Source organism: Coccinella septempunctata, chromosome 2 (genome assembly GCF_907165205.1).
Source record: "Coccinella septempunctata chromosome 2, icCocSept1.1, whole genome shotgun sequence".
NCBI lineage: Eukaryota > Metazoa > Arthropoda > Insecta > Coleoptera > Coccinellidae > Coccinella > Coccinella septempunctata.
The window spans coordinates 29,488,794-29,514,615 of record NC_058190.1 but is presented as its reverse complement, the minus strand read 5'-3'; the positions used below and the strand labels follow the sequence as shown (position 1 = coordinate 29,514,615).

The following is a 25,822-nucleotide window of genomic DNA, read 5'->3' as shown; positions in this document are numbered from 1 at the left end:
AAAACTCTGACATTTTCTCTGAAATAAAGTTTCTTCGGAATTTGTTAATTGAATGGACTTCGATTTTCAAAAGATGCATAATGGCCAAAAACGCATCCCCCTATTATCTTTTGTGTTCAAGTAGTTGCCTCTATTTTGTAAAGTTTCAGTGATATTGAAATATCGAGTGAAAAACGAACGTAGGTAACATTCTATAAACACTTTATCATGTAGAATGCAGTGGCATAGTCGAAGATTTTCTTCACTGATATTCTACATATTCCAGTCCCATATTTTTTCTGATTCGGAATAGACAAAGTGTCCGGGAACAATGCGACAAGCGTATACCATAAATTGATGTCATCAGACAGGACTTGTATTGGGAGGTTTTGTTTGGGATATACAGGGTGATGTTCATCTTATGAGTGAAATTTCATAGTTCAATAACTGTTGAACTAATCGACCGAATGATTTCAAATTTTGCAGTTTTGTTACCTTTTACTATAACCTTTCTTCAATATTTCTGAAACTTAATCAGATCAGTACCTACTGGAAAAATTTTAGACTTTTCCTGTTTTCGTGAATATTGGTTCACCCTATACATGGGCATTATGATTTTTTTTTCTTTTTCGGAACCGCAGAGAATTAATTAAACATAAAAATTCTAAATCTCTGCTTGGCACTGTAATACAGGGTGATCAATACACATTTTCTTATGAGTGTAAATTCATACTTCAATATATCTTGAACTTATCGGTAGAATTATTTCGAATTTTGCATTTTGGTCACCCTTTACGACTGCCTTCCTTGAAATTTTCTTCAAATTGAGAAAACGAAATAATTTTTTCAAAATATTTCACAGCCTATATAGGTCAAAAATTACAGGAATTGTTGATTACTCCGCTAGTGAATTCCGATTCATCGTATTTCTATGATCTGTAATCCATTGCAAAAAGCCAATTGAACAATCAAATTTGACATCAAATCTCAATGATATTTGAACATATCATAAAAACAATAAAAAATTTGTGCCATTCAAACAAAAAACAGATCTTTCATCAGTTTTTTTTGCTCTTCTCTTTTTTATGATTTGATAACCTAATCTGAACTCTACTTCTTGTGCACAGGTATTCATTTTCAGTTCAAAGATTGAGAAAGATAATGAGAACTGGTCTCAACAGCAAGAATCTGATAAAAGCGATTAACACCTACGCTTGCTCGGCGCTGAGCTATTCATTCGGTATCATTCCTTGGACGACCACCGATTTAGCAGCTTTACAGAGAAAAATAAAGACGATGCTGACTAAACACAATAAACATCACCCCAAAAGCTCACTAGAACGGACAGAGCTGCCACGACATCTTGGGGGTAGAGTAATTGTTGATTTGTCCAACCGTATGTCCCAGGAAATTGAAGGACATCGAAAATATTTCTTGAGCAAGGCTGCTTCGTCAGAACTCCATCGAGTAGTTTGTGTTGCTGATAGTTCTACACCGTTAAAGCTACAACAGGATCACTTGGAAACCGTCGAACACTCTGCAGAAAGTAAAATGCAGAAACTGATTGGCAAACCTTTGCATGGAAGGCACCAAAACGAGGTCAACCATGATTACGTCGACATATATGCGTCGAACTACTGGTTGACTTCCGAAAGGTTGTTTTCTGAGACAGAGGGCTTCATGCTCGCCATCCAGGATCAAATGATTCCAAGAAGAAATTACATTAAATATATCGCCAAGGATGCCTCAGTGGCGGACGATAGCTGTCGTTTTGGCTGTGCGACACAAGAAACTATCCAGCACATCACCGGGGGATGTCAGAAGTTCGCGGGTACGGAATATAAAAATAGACATGATGCTGTTGCCAAAATTCTTCATCAAGAATTGGCACTAAAACACCAACTTCTAAGTTCGAAAAAGGTTCCTTATTACAATTACCATCCGGATGCTGTATTGGAAAATGAACATCACAAGCTCTACTGGGATCGCACGGTTCTCACAGACCGGAAAATAACCCACAATAGACCCGACCTCATATTGCTGAATAAGGACGAGGACAGAGCAATATTCATCGACGTGGCAATTCTAAATAATAACAATCTTCTAGATAGGCACACTGAAAAAATTTCAAAATACAGAGATCTCGAGAAACAAACCAGAAGACAGTGGAAGCTGAAAGATATCAAGACCATCCCTATTGTCATTTCATCTACAGGCCTGATACTGAAGAAACTACTAGAGAACTTGAGGAAACTTCAGCTGGACGAAAATATCTATAGAGTCATGCAGAAGGCGGTACTGCTCGGAACGGCGAGAACTGTACGCAAGTACAGGGTGGGCAAAATTCGTTGTCTACTGAAGGGATCTCGAGAACTATAGCAGCTAGAAGAAAACAGACGACACATTCTCGAGCTCTTTTTTCTTGACTAATCCAAAACTGAAAACAGATCCAGCCTAACGTTCATAGATTTTGAGTTATGAACGAAAATTGAGGAATTGTCATTTTCAATGAAGCTGAATAACTCGTTTATTTGAACTCGTATTCGAAATCCGTTGTTACATTCTACAGGCACTTTTTTATGAGGAATTCGAATATGATATTGTCAAATTTTTTGATCCACTCATTTTCGAGATACGACAGGGATTTCTGATTTTTCAAATGTAAACTATAGTTGGAAGTCCTTTCATTCTGCTGCAATTTTTTTGCTGATTCCAAAAATGTATCATATGTCGCTATTCACATGAATATAACATAAGAAAAAAAAATTCAATAGTTTTTCCTGCTTTTCGATTCACTGTTGAATTTTTAGTAGGCTAGCGTAACCATAGCGACCGTTGAAAATGCATTATGGTTTGTGAACTCCACATAATCCTATGTGAACTCGACCTTGTATGATAGGAATCACAGACTGTCGAATAATTATTTCTTTCATATATCGAGATCGATATCCTTTAAAAGAGAGTAAAAGACTTTCATCTGATTATTAAAGAAGAAAATTTATTCAATTATCGTTTTTCAATTCATGAAAGAAACTTAAAGAGTCAGTAATATAAATAAAATACGAAAGCTATCTATAATTTTCACAAAAGTAAGATGATGAAAAATAGGTACGTCTGTCCACGGTAGTATTCGAATTGAGGACCATCGTAAGATAAGCATGCCAAACATCGCGAGAACAAACGATGGCAAATTAATCATCGAATTATTTATTCAGCAATCCGTGATTTCAATCATAGAGGATCAAGTTCACAAAATATTATGCATTTTCAACGGTTGCTATGGTTACGCCAGCCTACTAAAAATTCAACAGTGAATCGAAAAGCAGGAAAAAGTATTGAATTTTTTTTTTATGTTATATTAATGTGAATAGCAACATATGATACATTTTTTAAATCAGCAAAAAAATTGCAGTAGAATGAGAGAACTTTCAACTATAGTTTACATTTGCAGAATCGGAAATCCCTGTCGTATCTCGAAAATGACTGGATCAAAAAATTTGACAATATCATATTCGAATTCCTCATAAAAAAGTGCCTGTAGAATGTAACAACGGATTTCGAATACGAGTTCAAATAAACGAGTTGTTAAGCTTCATTGAAAATGACAATTTCTCAATTTTCGTTCATAACTCAAAATCTATGAACGTTAGGCTGGATCTGTTTTCAGTTTTGGATTAGTCAAGAAAAAAGAGCTCGAGAATGTGTCGTCCGTTTTCTTCTAGCTGCTATAGTTCTCGAGATCCCCTCAGTAGACAACGAATTTTGCCCACCCTGTACATGGGGAATGCAGAGGAACACCGTCTGCTCCGACAGGAAGTGCGGGTGGAGCAGGAATCCAACCTACAGCAGGGAGCCGAGGAGCGACCCAGACCCGACCACCACCACGAGCCCGAAAACCTGGAAAGGGCTCCAACAGAGCTTAATCCTTTTGATATCTGAGATATCTGGGATAAGTGAATTTTCCTCTGGAGAGGAGTGTGAAAGCCGCAAGGCTAAAGTCATAATAATAATATTTATTCCAAAATCATGCTACAAAAATAACACTACAAATATGTTTTGAATACTGGAACAAACAAAATACCACAGAAGCTTTGGCTAAGCTATTTCTCCGAAACGAGTACCCTTACGGGACATTTAAAACCCAAACTCTCATTCAGTTTGAGGTCCTCTATCTCCACTTAGCCGTTGTCCCTTACGTCACCAGTCACCCCGGTATATCCCAAACGAAGGCACTCTGGCGATTAAAACCTCTTGATATGAGTCCAGCCTGATTGCATTAATTCATGATGTTGTCTCATTTTCATCAATAAATGATAATGTGTATAGAACTTCATACTTCTATGTTGGGGTAATGAGAAGCTTTGAAGATTACTTTCATTCCAGATATTTGAAAGGATGAAAAATTTTCCAATATGGAATGCATCACTTTCAGGAAATTTTGTAGAACTGGTAGATAATCTATATACTACAGCCTTTTCAAACACCTTCACAAATAAAGGAGACCTAGAATCATCCATTCTTCCTATTTCCATTTCTGGACACAGTATGAATACTTAAACTCAACAATGTTACTCTCTGCTTTCGACAAATTATACTTGTTCTATTCCTTATCATCAGAGATAATTATTCCAAAATTCAATGAAGGAAAAAAATATTATCTTTAGTAGACTAAAAATTGACAAAATGTGTGGAACGTGATTATCAAAAATTTGCCTTCGAATCAGTTTTAATATTACTATCAACGATACAGCTGTGAACAATCTGTGGTCACCGCGAAATCGGAAGAACTGTTATACATATATACCTACATTTCCAATCATTTCCCTCTACTAACGATATGTACCTATTTTTTTTATTGGGTGCGCTGACTTTCATTGGAGCGGATTCTTATAGAATTCTGGCATGGTTTCCCTGTCCTTCCATTAGCCACCAGAATGTATTTCTGCCGATCCTGAAGGAAATGTCCGTCAGAGGACACGAAGTGACAGTAGTCACTCCGAATCCATTGCGAGATCAAACACTGAAAAATTTAACTGAAATCGATGCCAGTGTTTCGTATGAGGTATGGAAAAATAAGGATGTAACCCATTTGCGAAGGAATTGGATGTCTTACTTCAGTATCCATCAGTATTTCCAAGATGTTATGCAAGAGGCGATAGTACTGTCATTTCAAAATGAAAGAGTTCAAGAAGTAGTCAAAAAACCACGGAATTATTTCGACCTGATTGTGGTGGAAGATCTCAATCCTGTTTTGTTTGGATTACAGCATAAATTCGACGCTCCTCTGGTAGCAATATCTTCCCTGAGTTCATTGCATTATTTGCAATTGTTATTGGGCAACTTCAACCATCCCGGACTCTTTCCAGATCCTATTTCCGAGCTCTTCCCAAAGCTGTCGTTATGGGAAAAAATTGAGAATGCTTACCTGAGCCTTGGAAATATTTTTTGGTACAAGTTTGTGATTTACCCGCGAGCAGATAGAATAGCTAGGTCTTATTTTGGTAGCGATATGCCGTACCTCGAGGAGATGGTTAAGAAAACGAGTCTTCTATTCCAGAATGTTAATCCGGTATTTTCCGATGGAAAAAGTTTAACTCCAAATATGAAGTATTTTTCGTATATACGTGTCAATACTGATGATACACTCGGTCAGGTGAGTTTCTCATTGAGATACCTTTATGTTTTTGTTTATTATGGGCTTACGTAGCACAGCCAATCCGCTTGGTCTCAATAAAATATACACATACACGGTGCAATAATATTTGAATGAGTATCTATATCCAAGACTTTTTCTGTTGTATACAACGTGTCCCAAACTTCAAGGATAAGTCGGCGCCGTAGGGTGGACATGGTCATCACTACTTGAAAAATAATAAAAAAAATCCAATTCGATTTTTTATTTAATCACAGAACAACTTATGAAATTCTTTGAAAATTAACACTCTTCATAATATTTTAGGCTACCACGGCCACAATTCTTCAAAAAATTTTTTGTATCGGCAACTTAAGTAATGCTGCTGCCCCAGAATACTCACAGTTTTCACACAAAAAATAATCAAAATATGTTTTTCTCATAAAATTTCAAATGATTTTTTCGTTGAGCTCACTTTTCCTCATTGTTTTGTGAAAAAAAAGTATGGACACTATGGCGGCAAGTTCTTTTGAAAATTCACACAACTAACCAAGATTCTAAAATAGTATAATAATCCAAGAAAGACTAAATTACTTAATTGTTCTCGTTCATTATGACAATTTTCATTATATGCCGAATAAAGATTGGGTATAGCCATTTCTTGGAATTTCAATGGACTCGTGCGTAATTGATAAAATTTGGAAATTAAAGAGAGAAAGATAGCGAGAAGTGCACCTTAAAGATGGATAGTAGATGTTCTTTGTTTAATAAGAATAGCGCTGATAAAGAAGTTCCTATTCTCGGCAAAGTAGAACCAATGAGTACCAATGAGTATTATTGTTCTGTGGTCAGTACGTTTTGCTCCTTTGTTTTCCGTAATGTTTTATTGGACTGGATTTAATTGATCTGCAAACTAAACTGACCTGGCGTTACTTTGGACTTTGATTGTGTTTTGTGAATTGGACCTTCGGCATATTCTGGACTTTTTCTATTGGGGTTGCCTCAAGGACAGGATCTATGTGACACCCATCAAGACACCGGACGAACTTCCGCAAAAAATCAGCCAAGCTGCGGCTCATATCAGTGGAAGAAGATGTGCACGAAGCATGAAAAGGTAATTTTTTAGGCGATGTCGTGAGTGTATTGATGCTGGTGGCATCAAGCAATTTGAAAATTTATTATAAGGTTTATTATCAAATAAATAAATAAATACCATTTTTTAATTAATTCATCAACAAAAAACCCATCTTTGGCACATATTTGATTACTACCAACAAGAGCAATCAAGAAATTTCATTATTGTTTCGAATAATATGTATCTTTTTGCATCTAGTTGTCTTGAAGTATTCATTAACCATTTTAAAATCTTGGTTAGTTGTGTAAATTTAAAAAAAAACTTGCCGCCATAGTGTCTATACATTTTTTCACAAAATAATGAGGGAAAGTGGGCTGAAGGTAAAAATCTTTCAAAATGTTATGGGAGAAACATATTTTGATTATTGTTTGTGTAAAAACTATAAGTATTCCGGGTGTTTTAGGAGTTGTGGTGGGCAGCAGTACAACTTAAGTTGCCGATACAAAAAAATAACAGAAACTTTCGAAAAATTGTGGTCGTGGTAACTTAAAATATTATGAAGATTTTCGAAGAATTTCATTAGTTATTTTATAATTAAATAAAAAATTGAGCTGGATTTTTTTTCTTATTTTTCCTGAAGTAGTCATGACCATGTCTACCCTACGGCGCCAGCTTATCGTTGAATTTTGGGACACGTTGTATATACTGCTTGAAATTGTGCTCTTTCAAATATAAGAAAAGATTATACAGTTTGTCTTGTCCCAAATTTGAAATATGAGGCCATCGATAATTTTTTCAAATTGCAATTCTATTTTCTATGATTATTTTCTTTCATCTCAAATTCTTCGGTGATATTGATTATTGCGGAAAAGATTGAAATAAGGGAAAACAGCCATTTCGACCTACTTAAATAGTTCTGACTTCTGGAAATCACAGAAAAAAAATTTTGATTCCGTCTTCCGATGAATGCTTTCTGATTCCATGAATTTTTTGTGAATTCTCAACAATCTCAACATACAATTATTGGGCACAATTTATGAAATTATCTATCAGAACATACTTTTTGAGCCACACACAAGAATTTCTTCTGTGGCAATATAAAATATATTAATTGTATATGTATTTTTGTACCTAATAAAAAATTTTCAAATTTTCAAACATAGAATTTCAGTTTTTTCATGGTTTTCGGTAGTCAGAGACTAATGTTTTTCCTCATTTCAAGTTTTTCCTTTGAAAGCCTTTAATTTTCCATTTTAGGTAGTTATAGGGTTTATGAGAGAAAACCCTTTCTTTTTTTTAATTTAAAAGGCTTCAACAATAAAGAATACAGGATGTATTTAAGGTGAGGCTTCTTTTTCAACAGTAGGTAGAATTGGTCAAGATGAAGCGTTTCACCAAAAATCACCTATACAAAACTTTCAAAATGACAAAGTTGAAAAAAAATTGAAAATGATTACCTACTGATATAGATCCTAATACGACCCCAGAGCTTTTTTTAGCCGAATTATCGCAAAGCAGTGGGAAAAAACTTATCTCCTGATTCGACTATGTGGTTTCGTTGAGGATATTGGCTCGTTCGATATTCACGTGGTAGTGAAAATAGCAACTTAGGATTGCCGAATTGTTCTCATTATTTTTTTGGTAACATACCCAATTTTGTGAAATGGCTCATTTCGATACCAACTGGCAGAAGATACTTAGGACACAAGTGTAAAAAATAGAATAACATTTCGAAATCTCACCAATCAAATTCGTCTAAATTATTCACGAAATTTTAACAATGAGCATAACAATCTTCTTGTTTGAACATTCCAACAATCGTCGTTAAAATGGAATGAAATGAGGAATAATCATCAACATAACTAACACACGCATTTTCAGAAACTTCCTCGATTTTCAAAATTTTTTTTTCACATTAAATTGCACTCATATACAACAATTATGATTCTCTCAAAAGTGATCTGATGCATCTTATCCGATGAACTTGGTACTGAACCATTGTCCAGTCATATGCTTATGTTTTGTTTCATTTTTGCTATGCTCGAGTCACCTTCCTCAGTCCCATACGAAATTCAATGAAATTTTGTCGAACTTGGGGGTTGTATCTTTGCCATCTTGGATATTTTATTGAGACAATTTTAAGTAAAACGACTTATTTTGATGAGCTCTACCTTCTGTCATAAAAAGCCCCACATTGAAAACACCCTGTCCTTGAAAATCTGGAGTTTTGATATTGAGTATTAACTCAAACGAATACTCAATGGTTTGATGATTTCAATTCATCCAACTCGATGATCTTCTCATAAAAACCCTGTTCATTTAAGGTCCAAACACCAAAGTGACATAAGCCTACATAGGGGAAAAGTTGAAAATGGTAAAAAAATTTTTCAAAAAAACCAACCAAGGAGAAATATTCGAAAAATTTTATAATTTTCGTAAGAACCCCAATAATCAATGAACCGTTGAGTTTTGGTTTAATATGTATGATTGTCATCATTTAAGTAGTTATCTATAGATAATACAGGGTGTCCCACCGGGAGTGCCCATTAGAAGTTTATGGAGAAATAATAATTCGATCTCTTCCAAATTTTGTATGAAGATATCAGTTAGTTAGAGCTTCATTTATAAAATATTTTCAAATATGTATTATGACTTCCCGTTGTACCGGAAATGTCACCAAATGTCTTATGTCAAATGGGACACTCTGTATTTTATGACATTTTTCGATATATCTTTAAATTCCAAATTCATTTTATGTAAATTTCCCTTGAGCTGTTTTCGAGTTATTCACTGTTTTTTGAAAAAAAATCACAAATGGAGGCTTGTAGAAAACTGAGGATTTCATAAAAGCGCAACGCACAATCCCAGATCTGTTTTTTGAGCTTTGTTACCGAAAAGATATTCTACGTTGTTATGTAGAGAACACTACTTTTTTATATACAGGTGGGCAAAATGCGTTGTCTACTCTCGAGAACTATAGCAGCCAGAAGAAAACGGATGACACATTCTCGAGCTCTTTTTCCTGACTATTCAAAATCTGAAAAGAGATCCAGCCTAACGGTCATAGATTTTGAGTTATGAAGGAAAATTGAGAAATTGTCATTTTCAATGAAGCTGAATAACTCGCTTGTTTGAACTCGTATTCGAAATACGTTGTTACATTCTACAAGCACTTTTTTATGGGGAAGTCGAATATGATATTAAAAATTTTTTCGATCCAGTCATATTCGAGATACGACAAGGATTTCTGATTTTTCAAATGTAAATATAGTTCAAAGTTCTTTCATCTTGTTGCAATTTTTTTGCTGATTTCAAAAATGTATCATAATTGAAAAAAAATTCAATACTCTTTCCTGCTTTTGGATTCATTGTTGAATTATGAGTAGGCTGGCTTATCATAGCAAACGTTGAATTTGCATTATATTTTGTGAACCAAAAAAATCAATGAACGTTAGGCTGTTTGCAGTTTTGGATTAGTCAAGAAAAAAGAGCTCGAGAATGTTTCTTCTAGCTGCTATAGTTCTCGAGATCACCTCAGTAGACAACGAATAATGCCCACCCTGTACACGAAGATCAAATAAGAGTTTCATAGTTGCAATATAAAAAAGGCCTCGCTCCGCTCGTTGCGCAAAAGAACTCGAAATACGGAAAATAGGGTTTCCCAACAATATTTTTTCCAATTATGAATAGGATGTTGCTATGAATTCAAATTAAAAGTAGCAAAAACGTCTTCAAAGATTCTCTTGGAGATTCCTTTAAAATCGTCTAGTGACGGAGATTATTGACTTTTTCACTCCGTTACTATGAAAGCAAGTATCGTTTCATCATCAGTGCCGAAATATTTTACTTTGCGTAGCTGGTTGCGAAAACTAAAACGTTTCAAAACGCCAATGAGTTTTAAAAAGTGTCACTTTGTATGTCAAAATTAGAAAAAAAAATTGTTGTGCTTTGATTTCAAATCTGAGTATCGTTCTAAATCTTGAACAACTTTTCTCAATACATATTTCTTGATTGAATGCAAAATGAAGGTAGCTTACTATTGATTGAAATTTCTTTTAATTGTTCTCCTCTGCATTTAAATTGTTTGTTGGTTTATAATTTGGATGAATGGAATACAAGTTTTCTGCGACCTTCAAGCTTCATCAGGGATAAAATTTTCTTACGAATAAATGGTAGGAACTCATTAAAACCCACAGTAAAATCTGTATATAAAATCAATGAAAAATACACTGTTGAATTGCTTTTTCCGTATAAATAAGAAATCACACTTTGAATCCACATGTACTATATGAAAAAAAAAACATGTTGATCGGTAATACAGACCATTCAGTTTCACAATCAGTTCGTTACCCGTGGTTTTACAATATTAATCGTTGTGATCGTTTTATTAAGAAATTAATCATGAATTATTTCTTATTATCTGTGAAGTGCGTACTGCTACTTTCATTCGTGTGTGTTGTGAGTGGAGCAAATATCTTAGCGTATTTTTTTATGCCGTCCAAAAGCCATCAGTTTGTTTTTCAACCAATCTGGAAAGAATTAGCTCTACGAGGCCACAATGTCACAGTTATAACAACAGATCCACTGAATGAAACTATCCCGAATTTACGAGAAATCGATGTATCAGAATCCTATAGTGCTTATCTCACGCACGATTTGTCCAATCTTCGAAGGGAGACTACAGCGCCTTATGTGATGATAGACTTTATTCAAGATTTAATCAACGATATTTTCAAGATTCAAATGAACAATGAAGAGGTGAAGGAGATCCTTAGATTGCCAAAAAAGTCGTTCGACCTTATTATTCTTGAATCTCATAACAAAATGGCGTTCGGTTTGAAACATAAGTTTGATGCGCCTGCAGTGGCAATTTCTTCATTTGGACTTCCTGTTTTTACCCATTACTTACACGGGAATCCCATACATCCTGTATTATATCCAGACTTTATGTCTGAAGTACACGAATGCAAAACTCTTTCTGATAAAGTCGAGAGCACCTATTTCACTTTGACTGTATGGTTGTTGGTGAAGTATAAAATTGGACCTGAGGCCGATTTGCTAGCGAGAACCTATTTTGGCAAAGATATGCCTTACTTAGATGAATTGGAGAAGGACTGCTTGTTATTCGAGAACACAAATCCGCTTTTTTCTGACAAAAGACCAAAAACACCTGATGTAATGGAGTTTTCAGCTGTGTTGCCAGTAAGAGATCCTCTAACTGCAGTGAGTATTAGAGCAACTCATATCTCTGATGTTATCTCATGAGGAGTATTAGCAAAGAGTAACAACAAGTTGTTACTCTTTGGTATTAGCATAAGCGGGGAAGCATCGAATATCTGTGTCCAATTTGTCTTGCTTGATGACTTTTGCTGTCAAGTTGTGTGCCTCTTTCGACAACCAAGTTTCTTTCGATTTAGTAGTGAGAAAATAACTTATGTTTGAGATTTACAGAATTTTCAGGTTTATTATCTATTTTTCAATAAACCTTTGTAATCGAGGACAGAAAATAGATATTTTGGAGGGAATACCTACTGATATACTACTACGAGTCCAAAATTTAAAAAGTACGAGTATTGTACATTATTTTGTTTCTTTCAATACGCATATTGTTCGTCCAATTTCATTCAATTATAATATACAATGTGGAAATCACTTATGAAATGAAATTGTTTGTGTTTTTATGTCGAAAATTATGAAAAACACAACGAAATCGTAAAGGAAATAAAAAACTTTCAAATTCAATGTTGCTCTGCGTATGAATAAATTTGAATATACAGGGTCATTCGCGCAATTCCAGCAGAGACCGTCCTCTTTATTTTAAATGTGTTATTTATTTTTGAAAGTCTTTAAAAGCTTGATTTAAAGAAAAACTATCAGTGCTTGGTCTATTTTGTATATTATCGGGTGAAATAACTACACAAATTATTCTTCAACCTTCTCAATAACAAGATTCCCTATAAAACTCGTTTCTGACTTAATTCAAAGTTTCCGTTGAAATATTCCGCATTTCTGTGGTTATTCCAGCTGCTTTTACACAGTAGACCAAGCATTAATAGTTTTTTTTCAATAAGGTTTTTAAAGAGCATCAAAAAATTTATGCTTGAAAAGCGCACCGCTGATTTTGAAAGTTGACGTGTACCAGTGTTTCTTATAATTCAATAACATACGGAAATTTTATTCGATAAGTGCCAAGTGGTTTCCACACTGTATAGTCACTTCAGGAGTTATTGACATTCATTTCAGGCAGCTGTGGAAAATTAACTTGGTAATTGTCTGTTCAGAAAACTTTTGAGTTGACAAATTCAGGTTGATATAATTGGGGATCACACTAACCCATAATATCCATAAATATATTTCGCATATTATTATTTTTTGTTCTGTTTGTTTATGTTCTCTCTTTCATATGAAGGATCTGAGTATTTATTTCATGAATTTTGAATATTAATTTTTTTGCTCTGAATTTGTGTATTTCTTCGATTCAAACACCCTTCTTTCTACGATATAATTATATTTAATTTCTATGATGAAACCATAGAAATCGAGCAGGTTTTTTGTGAACTTTCACTGCCTGCTTTGATGTCAATAATGCTTAAATGGGGTGTAATTCAGCGATTTTCGCGTTGAAATATGGTGGTTGTCAAAACCACGTTATCGTCATCCGTCTCGTATAACCCAAAAACTTCAGATAAATACATAAATCGTATTGCTTCGAGAGACCAGCTCATATCTTTAGGAAATAATATTTCTAGATGAAATAAGAAGTTTTCTCAAGTAGAATTTTTTGCACCTCAAATACCTTCTGAGATACAGATGAAGTTGAACTTGTTTTTTTTTTTCATTTATTTCAACAAATTCTCAAACGAGTTTGGCTGTAAGCGTTTGAATTTGGAAGGATATTGTATCCAGAGGAAAAAAAGTTGCAAAAAACTAGTTCGAATAAAGAGTGTTGATTAGGTACTGATGTTAAACAAATATTGGTGCCTCGATAAATTGAAAATTATTTTACTCGAAAACGATACGTCCTAGCGGATTTAAAGAAAGGTTACTTTCTTGTGGAAAAAGCAGGAAAAATCAGAAAATAACCTAAATAGCGACCATCGTCATTGGCGTGAAAGTTTATGGTGAAGAATGAACAATACTCCCAAAAAATAAATTACTTAAGCTTTGCAGGAGCTCGAAAAAAACACGATAATATTGGAAATCCTCTCAGTAAAATGAACATCAAAATTCAAACGCTTATTATCCCAACTCGTTGAAAATTTATAAAAATAAATGAAAAAAAAATTAGGTACCATAGCCCCTAATCCGAATGCATTTGTGATGAGAAATATCTTATTTGGAAAAACTTCTTATTTCAAGTAGAACTATCATTTCTCAAAGCTATGATCTAGAATTTGGAATCATCCTGTATAAATTTCAATATCCCATTCGTACGAGAATGGAAGTAGGAATGAAAGTCTACAACTCATATGGCATAAAAACATCTTAATTAATTTAGACATGATTCAGCATAACACCAATACCAATATCGTAATATGTAATATGTGTTGTTTTTTGAGCAAAAGATCTTATACGTCTGGTCTTATCCTAAAAATTATTTCAAAATATAATCTTCAATAGGTTCATATTGGCAGGTATTTTCCTGCTTTCATCCCTTATATCCCACTCATGATGTTTTTGATGAAAAATTCGATGGGATTGAATGACCGTAAAAGCTAGAGAAAAATGGATGGCACGTTTCCCACCTCGATTTTCAAAAGATGGATATCTTCTGTTTTCGAGTTATAAGTGAAAACTCATTTTTTTCAATGATATCGGAAAACAGATGTCACATTTTCAGAAACTTTGTCATATATTATTGAAAATCTGCCAACTTGACCGAACTAGTTTTTGAGTTTTTTTTTATACGAAGAACAATTAGAGACATGACTTATATGATATATTCTGAATCAAAAAAATATTATTGGACTGAATATATATGTAAAAATAACATAGGGTTTATGTTTGAAAAGAAAGATAGATACCACTAAGTATATCAATGAAGCGGTGGACTAAAAAGAATCGCTGACTACGCCACTCATTGAACTTTCTTTAGTTCAATGACGCCACTGCATGCTACATGAAAAAGTGTAGAATGTAACATGTAACGATATGTAACAACTTCAACAATTCAAAGAGACAAATATGAGTTTTCACTTATAACTTGAAATCAAAAGTAGATAGAGAAATGCGGTTTTAACCATTAACTACTCATCTTTTGAAAGCCGTTTGTTTGTAGACCAAGGTCTATGGAACAGATATCCTGACAAAGGAACAACTATTGGATCGAATAAATGTTTCTTGTGTCGAAATTCCTAGAAATCCTCATGTAATATATATATATTCTTTTGAAAAAGAGTGTTACAAACTTTTACAATCTGAAATAACAATGAAGCGGGTGTAAAGAAATGGAACAAGAGACAGATCCTAAAAATCTGTTCCTCGTTCCAGATCTCAGTGTAAGCAGAGGAAAAATGTCAACGGGGTACCATACATATCTTCGTATGATACATGAAAAAAACAGAGATAAAAACCTCAGAAAAAACTCTCCGTTTGGCCGTATAAGTGTAATGATGATGTATTTGTGTAAAGAATAAGCTGAAAATAATTGAAATTGAAGGACATCTTCTTCATATGACAAAATCCAAAAACTTCCTCCCATTCTTTCTACTATGATGGTTGACGAAAAATAATCTGAAAACAAAAAAGAAAGAAAAAAACGAGAGGGGTGTGTTGAATTTTATATTACTCATTAAATAATTTTGAAATTATTAACCCATCTCAAAAAAGAATCGGTAACCGAGCAGTTATGAACCTTATGAATATTGTCGAAAAGTGTGTAGAATGTAGATTAAATCATTCTGTACACCTGTTTCAGACAACTAGTGATCCATAGAAAGATGATTTATTCTGAAGATCAAGTTGTAATAATCAGTTTCCAGATAGCGTAAATCTTCTTTTTATATTTGTGTATTATCAATTACAAAATATTTCATCATTGTGAATGACAATTTTGAATGACCAAATATGGTCTGATTGTTGAATAAATTCAACAGAATCTTTATTATAGATAAAGCTGAAATTCAGAATTTCTATCAATTATTTATGGAATATAATCCACGGGTGAGGCATACCAATTATTCATTTATTTTGAGACAATCATAGATGCAAATAACGAAAATGTTAAAAAAATTTTGAAAAATTACATACAGGGTGTTTTTCACGAGTTTGAAGTTGAATTAAGCCTCACTGAGTTCGGTCCTGATTGTTGTCGAATTTTAATTGAAACGAACAAGTTTAACCTAAATTTGAATTTTCAGTCGAGTCGATCGAGAATTTCAGGAGTTTACGAAAATTTGAGAAATTTCAGAAAACCTCCTGTACCTATTATGGAAACGTTACCTAAGGGTGTTTTTGTTCTCAGCTCAATGCCCTCTATTCCACGGTGTTCCACTTGTGAAGCTCCCGGTATAGGTATCTTAATATTTTGGTCTCGAGGAAATAAATACTTAAATAATCTATCTCGTTTAAAATAATGCCGTCTGGGAGATAAGTGCAATATGATAATCTGGAGATAACCAGTAGGTAGTATACTCGTACACTTGAACTATAGATATATCGCGATCCCACAATGCTGGCAGGAGTCCTCTAGCCTAATAGTACTTTCCTCCACTCATTTTACGAGTTAACACCGTAGGTGTTCGGTTTCTAAGACTCCTCGCGGTAAATAAGCATATCTCATACACGAAATGAAACTCTTATTTGTGCTGGCGTTAGTTCTCAGTGGTGCTAGTGGCTCTAAAATTCTGTGTTTTTTCTACTTCCCTTCCATAAGTCACCAGTATGTGTTACGACAAATTGCAAAAGACTTATCTATTAGGGGTCACGACGTCACTGTTGTGACACCGAACCCTATCAAGGATAACAACCTACTGAATTTGACAGAAATAGATGCCAGTGAATCCTACAGGATATTTGAGATGCACGACTTATCCAATTTGAACAATGACGAAATGAGTGTATTCTCGATGTTTTGGAGAATTTTCGAAATGAACAAAGAAATATTTAAAATATACTCATCTATTGGGGAGATCAAAGAACTCCTTCGAAAGAAGGAAGGGAGTTTCGACTTGATTTTGATAGAAGGACATCACCCCATGCTCTATGGGATTCAGCACAAATTTAAAGCACCTCTGATAGCTGTCTCTTCCTTGAATGTTTTTTCAGAGTTTCACAGCATGTTCGGAAATTCTATCCACCCTGTCCTTTATTCAGATTTGATGTCACCCTACGAAAGGCCTGTTTCTTCTTTGATCGATAAGTTACGCAACCTGATTTTTATAACAGTGGAGAGCCTGTTGTTTGAATTTTTCATTTATCCTGGCAGCGATAAGACAGCGCGTGAATACTTCGGCGAAGATATGCCCTACATCAAAGATGTCATCAAGAATACCAGCCTGTTGATGCTTAATATAAATCCCATTTTTTCGGATAAACGACCCAATGCACCAAATGTTATTGAATTTTTCAATGTTCATATGAGCAGGGGCGAAATGATGAGTGAGGTAAGCCCAATCATTTGTAACTGACGATATTTAAAAATGAATATTGTTTATTATTGTTTATTACTTTTATCTCCATGGTATTATGTCAAGATATAAAATAAAAATGGAGAGAGTACTGACTCGAAGTCAATCGCGTTTGTTCAAACGGCTAGCCCAGGGCGATAACCCATTCAGGTATCAAACTTGCTCAATGCTGCTTGGCGTCCAGAAAAAACTATTTTCGCTATATTTCTAAAATTCGCATCTGATCAGATTAACTGGATCAGATGTAACACTTCGTAGAAGTGCAGCGTTTTATACTTCATAATGAATTTTTGAAATAACGTTATTTCATGTACAGGGTGAATCTTTGACCCGTACAAATATTTTAACAGTAGATTCTTGAGGTCAAAAGAAACATTGTTTTTCCATACCATTTTTTCCGATTCAGCCCTGATAAAAAGATAGAGCCATTTTAAGTTTTGCCACCCCTGTAGGAAATAAAATTACTTTCAGAATATCTAGTTAAATCGGTGACACTAAACATCTGTGGATACCAATTTTTCAAATTTCACAGATCCTTTTTAATTTTTGAAGATCAAATTACTCGAAAATGACGTATTATAGGTGAAACTATAAAGAATACTTTCATTTTACAAAACGTTCAAATTTTAATTGGATAGCGTCTAACTTGAAGATATGAAGAATTCATACAATAAGATTGATTTCATCAATCAGTTAGCGGCATATTGTAAGTTGATTATTCTTTCAAAGTTGAGGTAGGTATGATATAAGTAGTAATTAGTACGTGCTGTAATTTTCATTTTTAGTTGGAATTTCATCGAATCGTTAAGCCTTTGATATTGCCTAGAATTATTTAGAATTATAGAACATATTTGTTCTGTAAAAATGCTTCCAGCTATTTCTCATGTCATATTTTTTGATCACCTTTTTACTCAGATTATTTTATCGTTTCTCTATGCAATCTGGACTTGCTGGTTTACATTCAGAAACTAATTTTGCTTGTTTGATGAGGTATGCACTAAGTTGCTCCAGCAGATTTGATTTATCACCAATTAATAAAAGAAATTCAAATTCTCTTCGTAACCATCATCAAGTGGTAGATGCCATGGAAAATAATCAATAATTTGTATTGAATTGAAATTGGTTATTTGAGAAACCAATTTTTCCATATTATAATAGGTCCAAAACAAAATTCTAATAGGTAGTAATTATATAAACATGTAGCAATGATGGACAGTAGTTAGCATTGATGAAGCGACTCAAATTATGTTGAGACTAAGGTTCGAAAGATGTTATGCTTTCAAACAAAGTTGAATTCATGGCCAACTACAATTCAATTCTTCTATCTTCAAACAGAACCTGAATTCTCCCAAAATTATTTCAGAAGTAGATGTCAATATAATAAAGTTTTGAATCGAGTATAAAAAATGAATCTACTTTACAATTGAAGGGTCTGATGCAATAACCGGCTATGTGCGAAATTTCAAAAATTCAGTATTCACAAAAAACCTTTCACAAGGATATTTCACGGAGAATTGTTAAAACAAATATGTCAGATCATCTTTGGAGAGCCAATCAACATGTCTAAATATATATATTTTTTTAAATATTGAATTCCGAATAGAAAGAAGGAAAAATAAATGTTACACATCGCCGGTTATTGTGCCCAAAATAAATTCAATTTTTTTGAAGATTAAACACATCACCCCAAATGTAAGGAAAAAATTATTTAATAATAAGGTGAAATTCCATTTTTTTCGAAAGTAAGTATTTCTCACCACGTAGTGACACTTTGTAAATGTAAAAACTTTCGATCTACATTCTGAGCATCCAAATGCATTAATATTTGAGATAAAAACGCAATATTTTTCACATGGTCCAGAAAATTATTCGATACACTGCTTCTAAAGATTGTTTATTTGGAGCAATAAGAGGCTACGGGCTACACACAGCCGCTTTTAACACCTAAATATTTCTTTTTTCTTCAAGACATTGAGATACACAGACTGCTCTTGCACCAATCGAAAATCGAAACTCATTTTAGACAAATTTGGCATTTCGCTGGTTTTTGCACAAACCCCTTCAATTCTTACTGAGAGTTTGCCACTGCCAATTTTGAGATGCATGAGCATTCACATTTTGAAATTATACATTTATATTGAATTAAAATCTAATACTTTCATAAAATATTAATATATTTATTGTTCCCTTGAGACATTAACAATGTATAGAAGAGACAAATGAAAAATGGAAAAACTATTATAATTTTCTGGAACTCATTCTACGATGACATTCATCGAAAATCGTGTAGGTAGTAACTTTTCGCATTCGTTCACCCTAAAATGCCTAAAATGCCACCATTTTTTTAAGGTCTCCTAATAGAAAGAAATTCTTTGTCCTCATATTCATTCACAATCTTTCTGAATGTGGAATCATTCGGCTAAAATATAAGTCGTTTATATTCAGATGAAATATTACTGGGTGGGCTTTTTAAAACGAAACAGTCGAGATAACAGGCGGAATAAATTTATTTCGAAAAAATGCTCGGACACGTCGATTTTTGTTTCGAGGGGGACAACTTTTAAGGTCAAATTCACAACTACATCGCTTCAACCCTCAGTGTTAGAACACCAACCCCTAAATTTTGAATAGGAAAGATAGAGTGAGTGATACCTCATTTGAAAGGTCTTTTTATCCCGAATTCAGCGTATTGATTTTTTTTCATTCAATGCATTTGTTGCCGAGATATTTAATGTTGAATTTCGTACAGTACCAGTCATTCCGCTAACCATGCTATGTGAAATCATCAATTATTTGATTAATTCATTCTGTGGTTACGATGGTAACCATTAATTGTCAACATTAGACAACGAAATAATTATTTTTGGTAATTACTTTCTTCAACAATTAAGGTGGCTGTCTAGTCTGTTTCGTTTTGAAAAGCCCACCCTGTATATAAATTTACCTACATTGAATATATTCGGTACCGTCATAAGTATATTGTAGATATTAGAATATCGGGGCTACATACTATTTGAATGAACGGACCTGAATTCTAAATAGCACTTCCTGAAACCCTATCTTCTCTCTTTTTCAATCACTTTCGGCATTTTTGTAATATTAATTGATATGAGTTGTGGCAACGCCGTTATGACATTAACGACATTTTATGAGTGCCAACCTTACTTCGTTCTAGTAACAAAAACTTGGGAAAATTATTTCATGGCCAAGCGACCGCTAAAATAAAAGTGAGTGGAGTATACAATTAATAGAATGCAGCTGAACCAATCAAAATTCAGTTGCATAGAAGATCTATAATAGGTAGATAGAAGTTCAATTTTCATATTCTAAAATTTTTCATGATATTATACCTTTAACTTCAGTCACTTCAGAATAAGTGTATTGAAACTGAAAATTTGAAAATCTCTATTGTTATTCATTTAGTAAATTTAAAAGCATTATCACTGTTAGTTTCCTGATACTGGACGATGGAAGGAAGGATTTTTACAATTCTTGGGACGACAATCAATAAATTGAATTTCATATGATATTATCCAATTATTTGAATTTTGATGCTTTTGCATCAAAATTAAAAAAAAAACTGGGTAGATTGCGTAAATTATTATTAGATTTAAGTATTCCACTTTTACAAAATGTTATGAACGACGAGACTACATGACGTTTTCGAGAATCTCGGCCGAGAAACAAGAAAAGAAAGAGGACACGAGACGAGACTTCTCTCATTTATCTCGTGGGCATCACTACACTGTACCTAAAAGGTTTGACGAATACATGGTCTGACTGGAGATTCAAAATGTGTGATTCCATATCCATCACGTAATGAAAGTATAGAAGCAAATAATAAGCAGGAGATGTTACATATGTCAATATTAAGGATTATTTCGAAAACTTCAACAGTGCATATTCTTCGTCTATCAAGTTTTCCATACCGAAACGAACTACTGTCAAATTTTTTTTGGCATAAACAGAAAAAGCATATCAAAATCTACAAAGCCAAGAACGATTTAGTATAACTCGAAAAGAAATCTACAGTTTCAGTATAAAGGTAAGCGCACATACAACGGCATCGGACGGACGGTATGGATCGGAATAAATTACTTTCAATGGAACTGAATGGAGCAACGCACATATGTGCGGACGGCAGGCATCGCATCGCATCGCATCCGACGGAATTGAGGAACCAGAATTAAATTCCGACCGATGCGTGCTGTGCGATACCAATCGGAGATTGCCGCGGCATCTGCGTCATTTCACAAGTCTCTACATGCAGCGGCTTGTACGGGTAGTCATACGAAATACGAATTCACGGCAGAAACATGAGTTTTCAGGAGAACTTAATACTGCGCGTACAAAATTATAATGAATTGTACAATTTAAGTGACAGAAATTAGCAACCATTTTTTTTTTCGTCCTTCATCAAGTGCGGAAATGAATGAACGGCTCCTGTTTACTTTAGCGCCCACCTTGGATGTTTGTCTTCGATTTTTTCATCAATTTCAATGAATTCGAATGTTGGCATTAAGAGAACTCGATGAGTTAATGATTTCAGTTAGTTTATTCTGAAAAATGTGGGGAATTTTTCAATTTTCGATGAAATATAAATAATGGTTTAGGTTAGGTTAGTTTAAGTTAGGACAGTGAAAAATCATATTTGTACATGAAAATGCCATTTTAAGATATTAATTAAACGAATAAACGATTGGATTTAGTTATTGAAGGGCTGGACAGGGAAAATATTACAATTCGACTGATTTATACCGAATTTTCGCAATTTTCATAAGAACTTTGAAAAATCATATCTCCCAAACTACTTCTTCTAAGGTTGAGACATGTACCAATCGATTTTTCATACAAGACTTTATCTAAGAAAAAATCGACGTCAAAATCGGAGGTGGGCACTAAACTTTTACCAAATGAACATATTCTCCAAAATCCTTCATTTTTTACATATGTCATGTATCCACATTCGTCTACGATTCCTTCGCTTTTTAAACTCTTCTTCCTCAAGAACAAACGCTAGTTCCTCACCGCTTGAAGACATATTCGCAACTAATCTATTCCTCCGGAGTCCGACGATTCCGATGTTATATGTGCGATACCTTCATAAAAATTCCGCCGCTGCCGTGCCGTCCCTTCCATGCCGTCCGTCCGATGCCGATGTATGTGCGCTTACCTTAACATGGAGAACGTGCAGACATCGATGGTGAGTAGCGATAGACGGTTTTGCTCTTGCTTGAGCTCGTCAGTATCACATAACTCAACCAAACAATGCCGACTGAATGAAGCAGAGCTCCTTTTGTTGAAAGCCAGCAGCGGCATCGAAGCATTAAATAAATCGATGTGACACCTAGCGTTCAACGACCTAAGCTTTCTCATACATGGCTACTCAAAGATAGATATCTACGTACATTTCTCTTCTCCTTCGCAGTCTTCTGCAAGGGATTGTTCTGGTTGAGTTATGTGATACTGAGGAGCTCAAACAAAAGGGAAACCGGTCTATCGCTACTCACCATCGATGTCGGCACGTTTTCCATGGTATACTGACAGTGTAGATTTCTGTCAGTCCGAGTTATGATGATATCCTCCATAGCCTTGTGGCGTAAAGCTGTCTTTATTTGATTTATATTGTGTTAGAAGATTCTTTAGGGGTTTCTACCCTGTGGGGATGATCGCAAACTCAAGAATTTTTAAGCAAAGGAATACTAAGATAAATTTTGACAAAATTCCACGTTTTCCGGCAAATTTTATACTTGAGGAAACATTTGGCTTTCTGGTTCATATGTGATGAATATTTTGCTCCTCCAGATCCACAAATTTCCTTCAAATTTAAACATGTTTAAAACGATTCTTCGTCTTATACGAAGGCTACATTCAGAATACCAAACGGCTTTTTCATAAAACTACAACTTGTCAGTGTTATTTATATTATTCATTCCAGGTAGCTATATCTGTTCCGGGTACATCCGCTATACTTTGTTCTCGTTCGGCAGGTGCCAATAATGATACCAGTTGAAACGCTCCTTAAATTCAATTAGGAGATTTTTGTTAACCTTGGTTGGTATCTACCATGTTAACTGCTTCTCTGTCCGACTATTATTTAATTGATATAATACTTATGACTTGTAAGCTGTTGACGAAGATAGCGTCTAGTGAAGGTCAAAACCGAGAAGGAAATAAGTTTTGTGTATGGAATAACATTGATAATCGTTTAAACTTATCTACACTCTAACTGAAATCTATTTTCAGATAAGTGGAGGTATCTAATTTTCACAATTTTCGATCGAATTGTGCAATGAGAAAGAAATGAACATTCAAGTACCTGATTATACCAACGTATAATATACGGCGCTCTGATTTAGAACGGTATATGAATTGGTTATTAAATGAAAAATGTTTCTTCAACAAAGTGTCTGTTCCGCCATGAAGTATTCAATAGTGTTTGCCGCCCTCTTATCCAATGTTTATAGTGCCAGAATCTTGTGCTACTTCTATTTTCCATCGATAAGTCATCAGTATGTGTTCGGACAGATAGCGAAAGAATTATCACGCAGAGGCCACGAGGTTACATTCATCACACCGAACCCGTTGAATGATCCCCAGCTGACAAATCTAACAGAAATCGATGTTAGTGTTGGTTACAATGTTTGGAAGACACATGATCTGTCTGGCATCAGCACGATCCACAATGATCTGCTCTCGATATATTATTTCCTGAGTGACCTGAATGAAAACATTTTTAATCTGGAATTATCAACTGAAGGAGTTAAAAACCTCTTGAAGAAACCTAAAGGAAGTTACGATTTGATACTAGCTGAAAGCCAATCTCCTGTTCCTTATGGTTTGATGCACAAATTCGACGCTCCTGTCATTGCCGTTTCATCTTTGAACGTCTTCTCGGACTATCACAATTTGTTCGGTAATCCCATTCATCCCATCCTCTTCCCAGACATTATGGCCGATTTTAACAAGCCAGTGGCTGCTTTTGGAGATAAAATACGAAGTTTGTATTTCACAACGTTGGGATGTTTGATGCACAGATTCGTAATCTATCCCATGTCCGATCGCATCGCCCGAAAATATTTCGGAAGCGATATGCCCTACATCAGGGATGTAGTTAAGAACGCCAGTCTACTGATGGTTAATGTCAACCCGATTTTTTCGGATGGAAGACCTAATGTACCTAACGTAATAGAGTTCTTCAATGTTCACAATACTAGATCAGAAGGAATGAGCAGGGTGAGTTTTGACAGTACTAACGCGCAATGCCCCCTAAAATACACTCCTGGACAAAAAAAAATAGACAGAACATTTTTTCACCAAATTCATTTTAAAATAACTGTTTACGGTGTGCATCGATTTTGATCATTTTGTTGTCCATTTGTAGCCTATTTCATGTAGTTTATCACCTGATGTCTAGTCCACAGGAATTTGATGGATAAACTATAAAGGGTAGAACTGAAAGTTGAAATTTCCTCTAAATTTCTGAACACCCTGTGGAGGTAATTAGTTACGAATTGATGGGTTTTCAAATGAGTTTTTGAAGCCTGATTTTCTCTTAACATTTTTCTCTTTGATCCACGTCAATACCTCCTTCCTGAAAGGAAATACGATTTCTAAAAGAGAACTATGCAATTTATAACCTGAGGTCACTTTTAGGTCTTGATTTTGACGAAATCAAAATATTCATTCATGCTCTAAAAATGACGAATTCTGAGAACAGCAAAAAATACATTGGCTTAGGATTCGCTCTGAAGATCGAAACAGTAAGGCCCGGCGCAAATAGAAACGCAGGTTAGTGAGGTGACGCAGAGTGAGTTTTTGTAAAACATAGAAAAGACCAATACTGCGCAAATAAAGCGTTACAGTGACTTGTCAGAGAGTACTTGCATCGCAGGAAAAAGCTGCGTCACCCTGCGTCACCTCACCAACCTGCGTTTCTATTTGCGCCGGGCCTTATAGATAGCTCTATTAATTGTTATCAAACTTCAATAGTTCCCTAGCAACGCCACTTAATGGTGAGGAGCAAGTTTGTCTGAGAGGACTGCGCACTTACAAACACCACCTCAAAAGAACCGAACCTCTAATGCACATGCAACCATAACCGTGAAACATATTATCATCGTCTCAGATTTGAAGAAGAAATAACAGCGTCAGCACTGGGTGATAACTCGAAAGATGTACTGAATGTGGACCCCACTAGCGCAAGGCGATTGTTCTATTTGAGTGCCATAAATAGTGTTAATGATATTTGAAACCAGTTATTGCAATATATTATATTATATTGCAATATTATAGTCTTCTTCTCTTCTTCATCAGCCATTAGCCATCCACTCCTGGACATAGGCCTCCCCACGCTACTTCCATCTGTCATGGTTTCTCGCTTCTAAATACCAGTTAACTCCAGCTATGTATTGAAGTATTGAAGACCTTAGTCTTCATTTTAATCGGAATATTTTTGTTCTTCAGTATATTCTTAGTTAGTTTGCCTATTATAGTACGAATTTTAAA

The 25,822-nt window shown here is 34.6% G+C and overlaps 1 protein-coding gene across 6 annotated transcripts in view; it reads left to right on the top strand.

The window, feature by feature from the left end:
* The window catches only part of LOC123307793 (UDP-glycosyltransferase UGT5-like), a 39,578-nt gene that overhangs the window by 5,311 nt on the left and 8,445 nt on the right, over positions 1 to 25,822 (top strand). Inside the window, exon 1 of one of the 6 annotated variants that reach the window (XM_044890231.1) lies at positions 4,789 to 5,632. The exons of 2 other annotated variants lie outside the window; for them this stretch is intronic. In XM_044890231.1, the coding sequence (XP_044746166.1) occupies positions 4,817 to 5,632 (816 nt within the window). In that variant the 5' untranslated portion in view covers positions 4,789 to 4,816. Of the gene's footprint in view, positions 1 to 4,788; positions 5,633 to 11,001; positions 11,910 to 16,370; positions 17,291 to 23,587; positions 24,551 to 25,822 lie in introns of those variants that run through there. 3 more of the 6 variants (XM_044890226.1, XM_044890230.1, XM_044890228.1) reach the window with 3 other exon arrangements.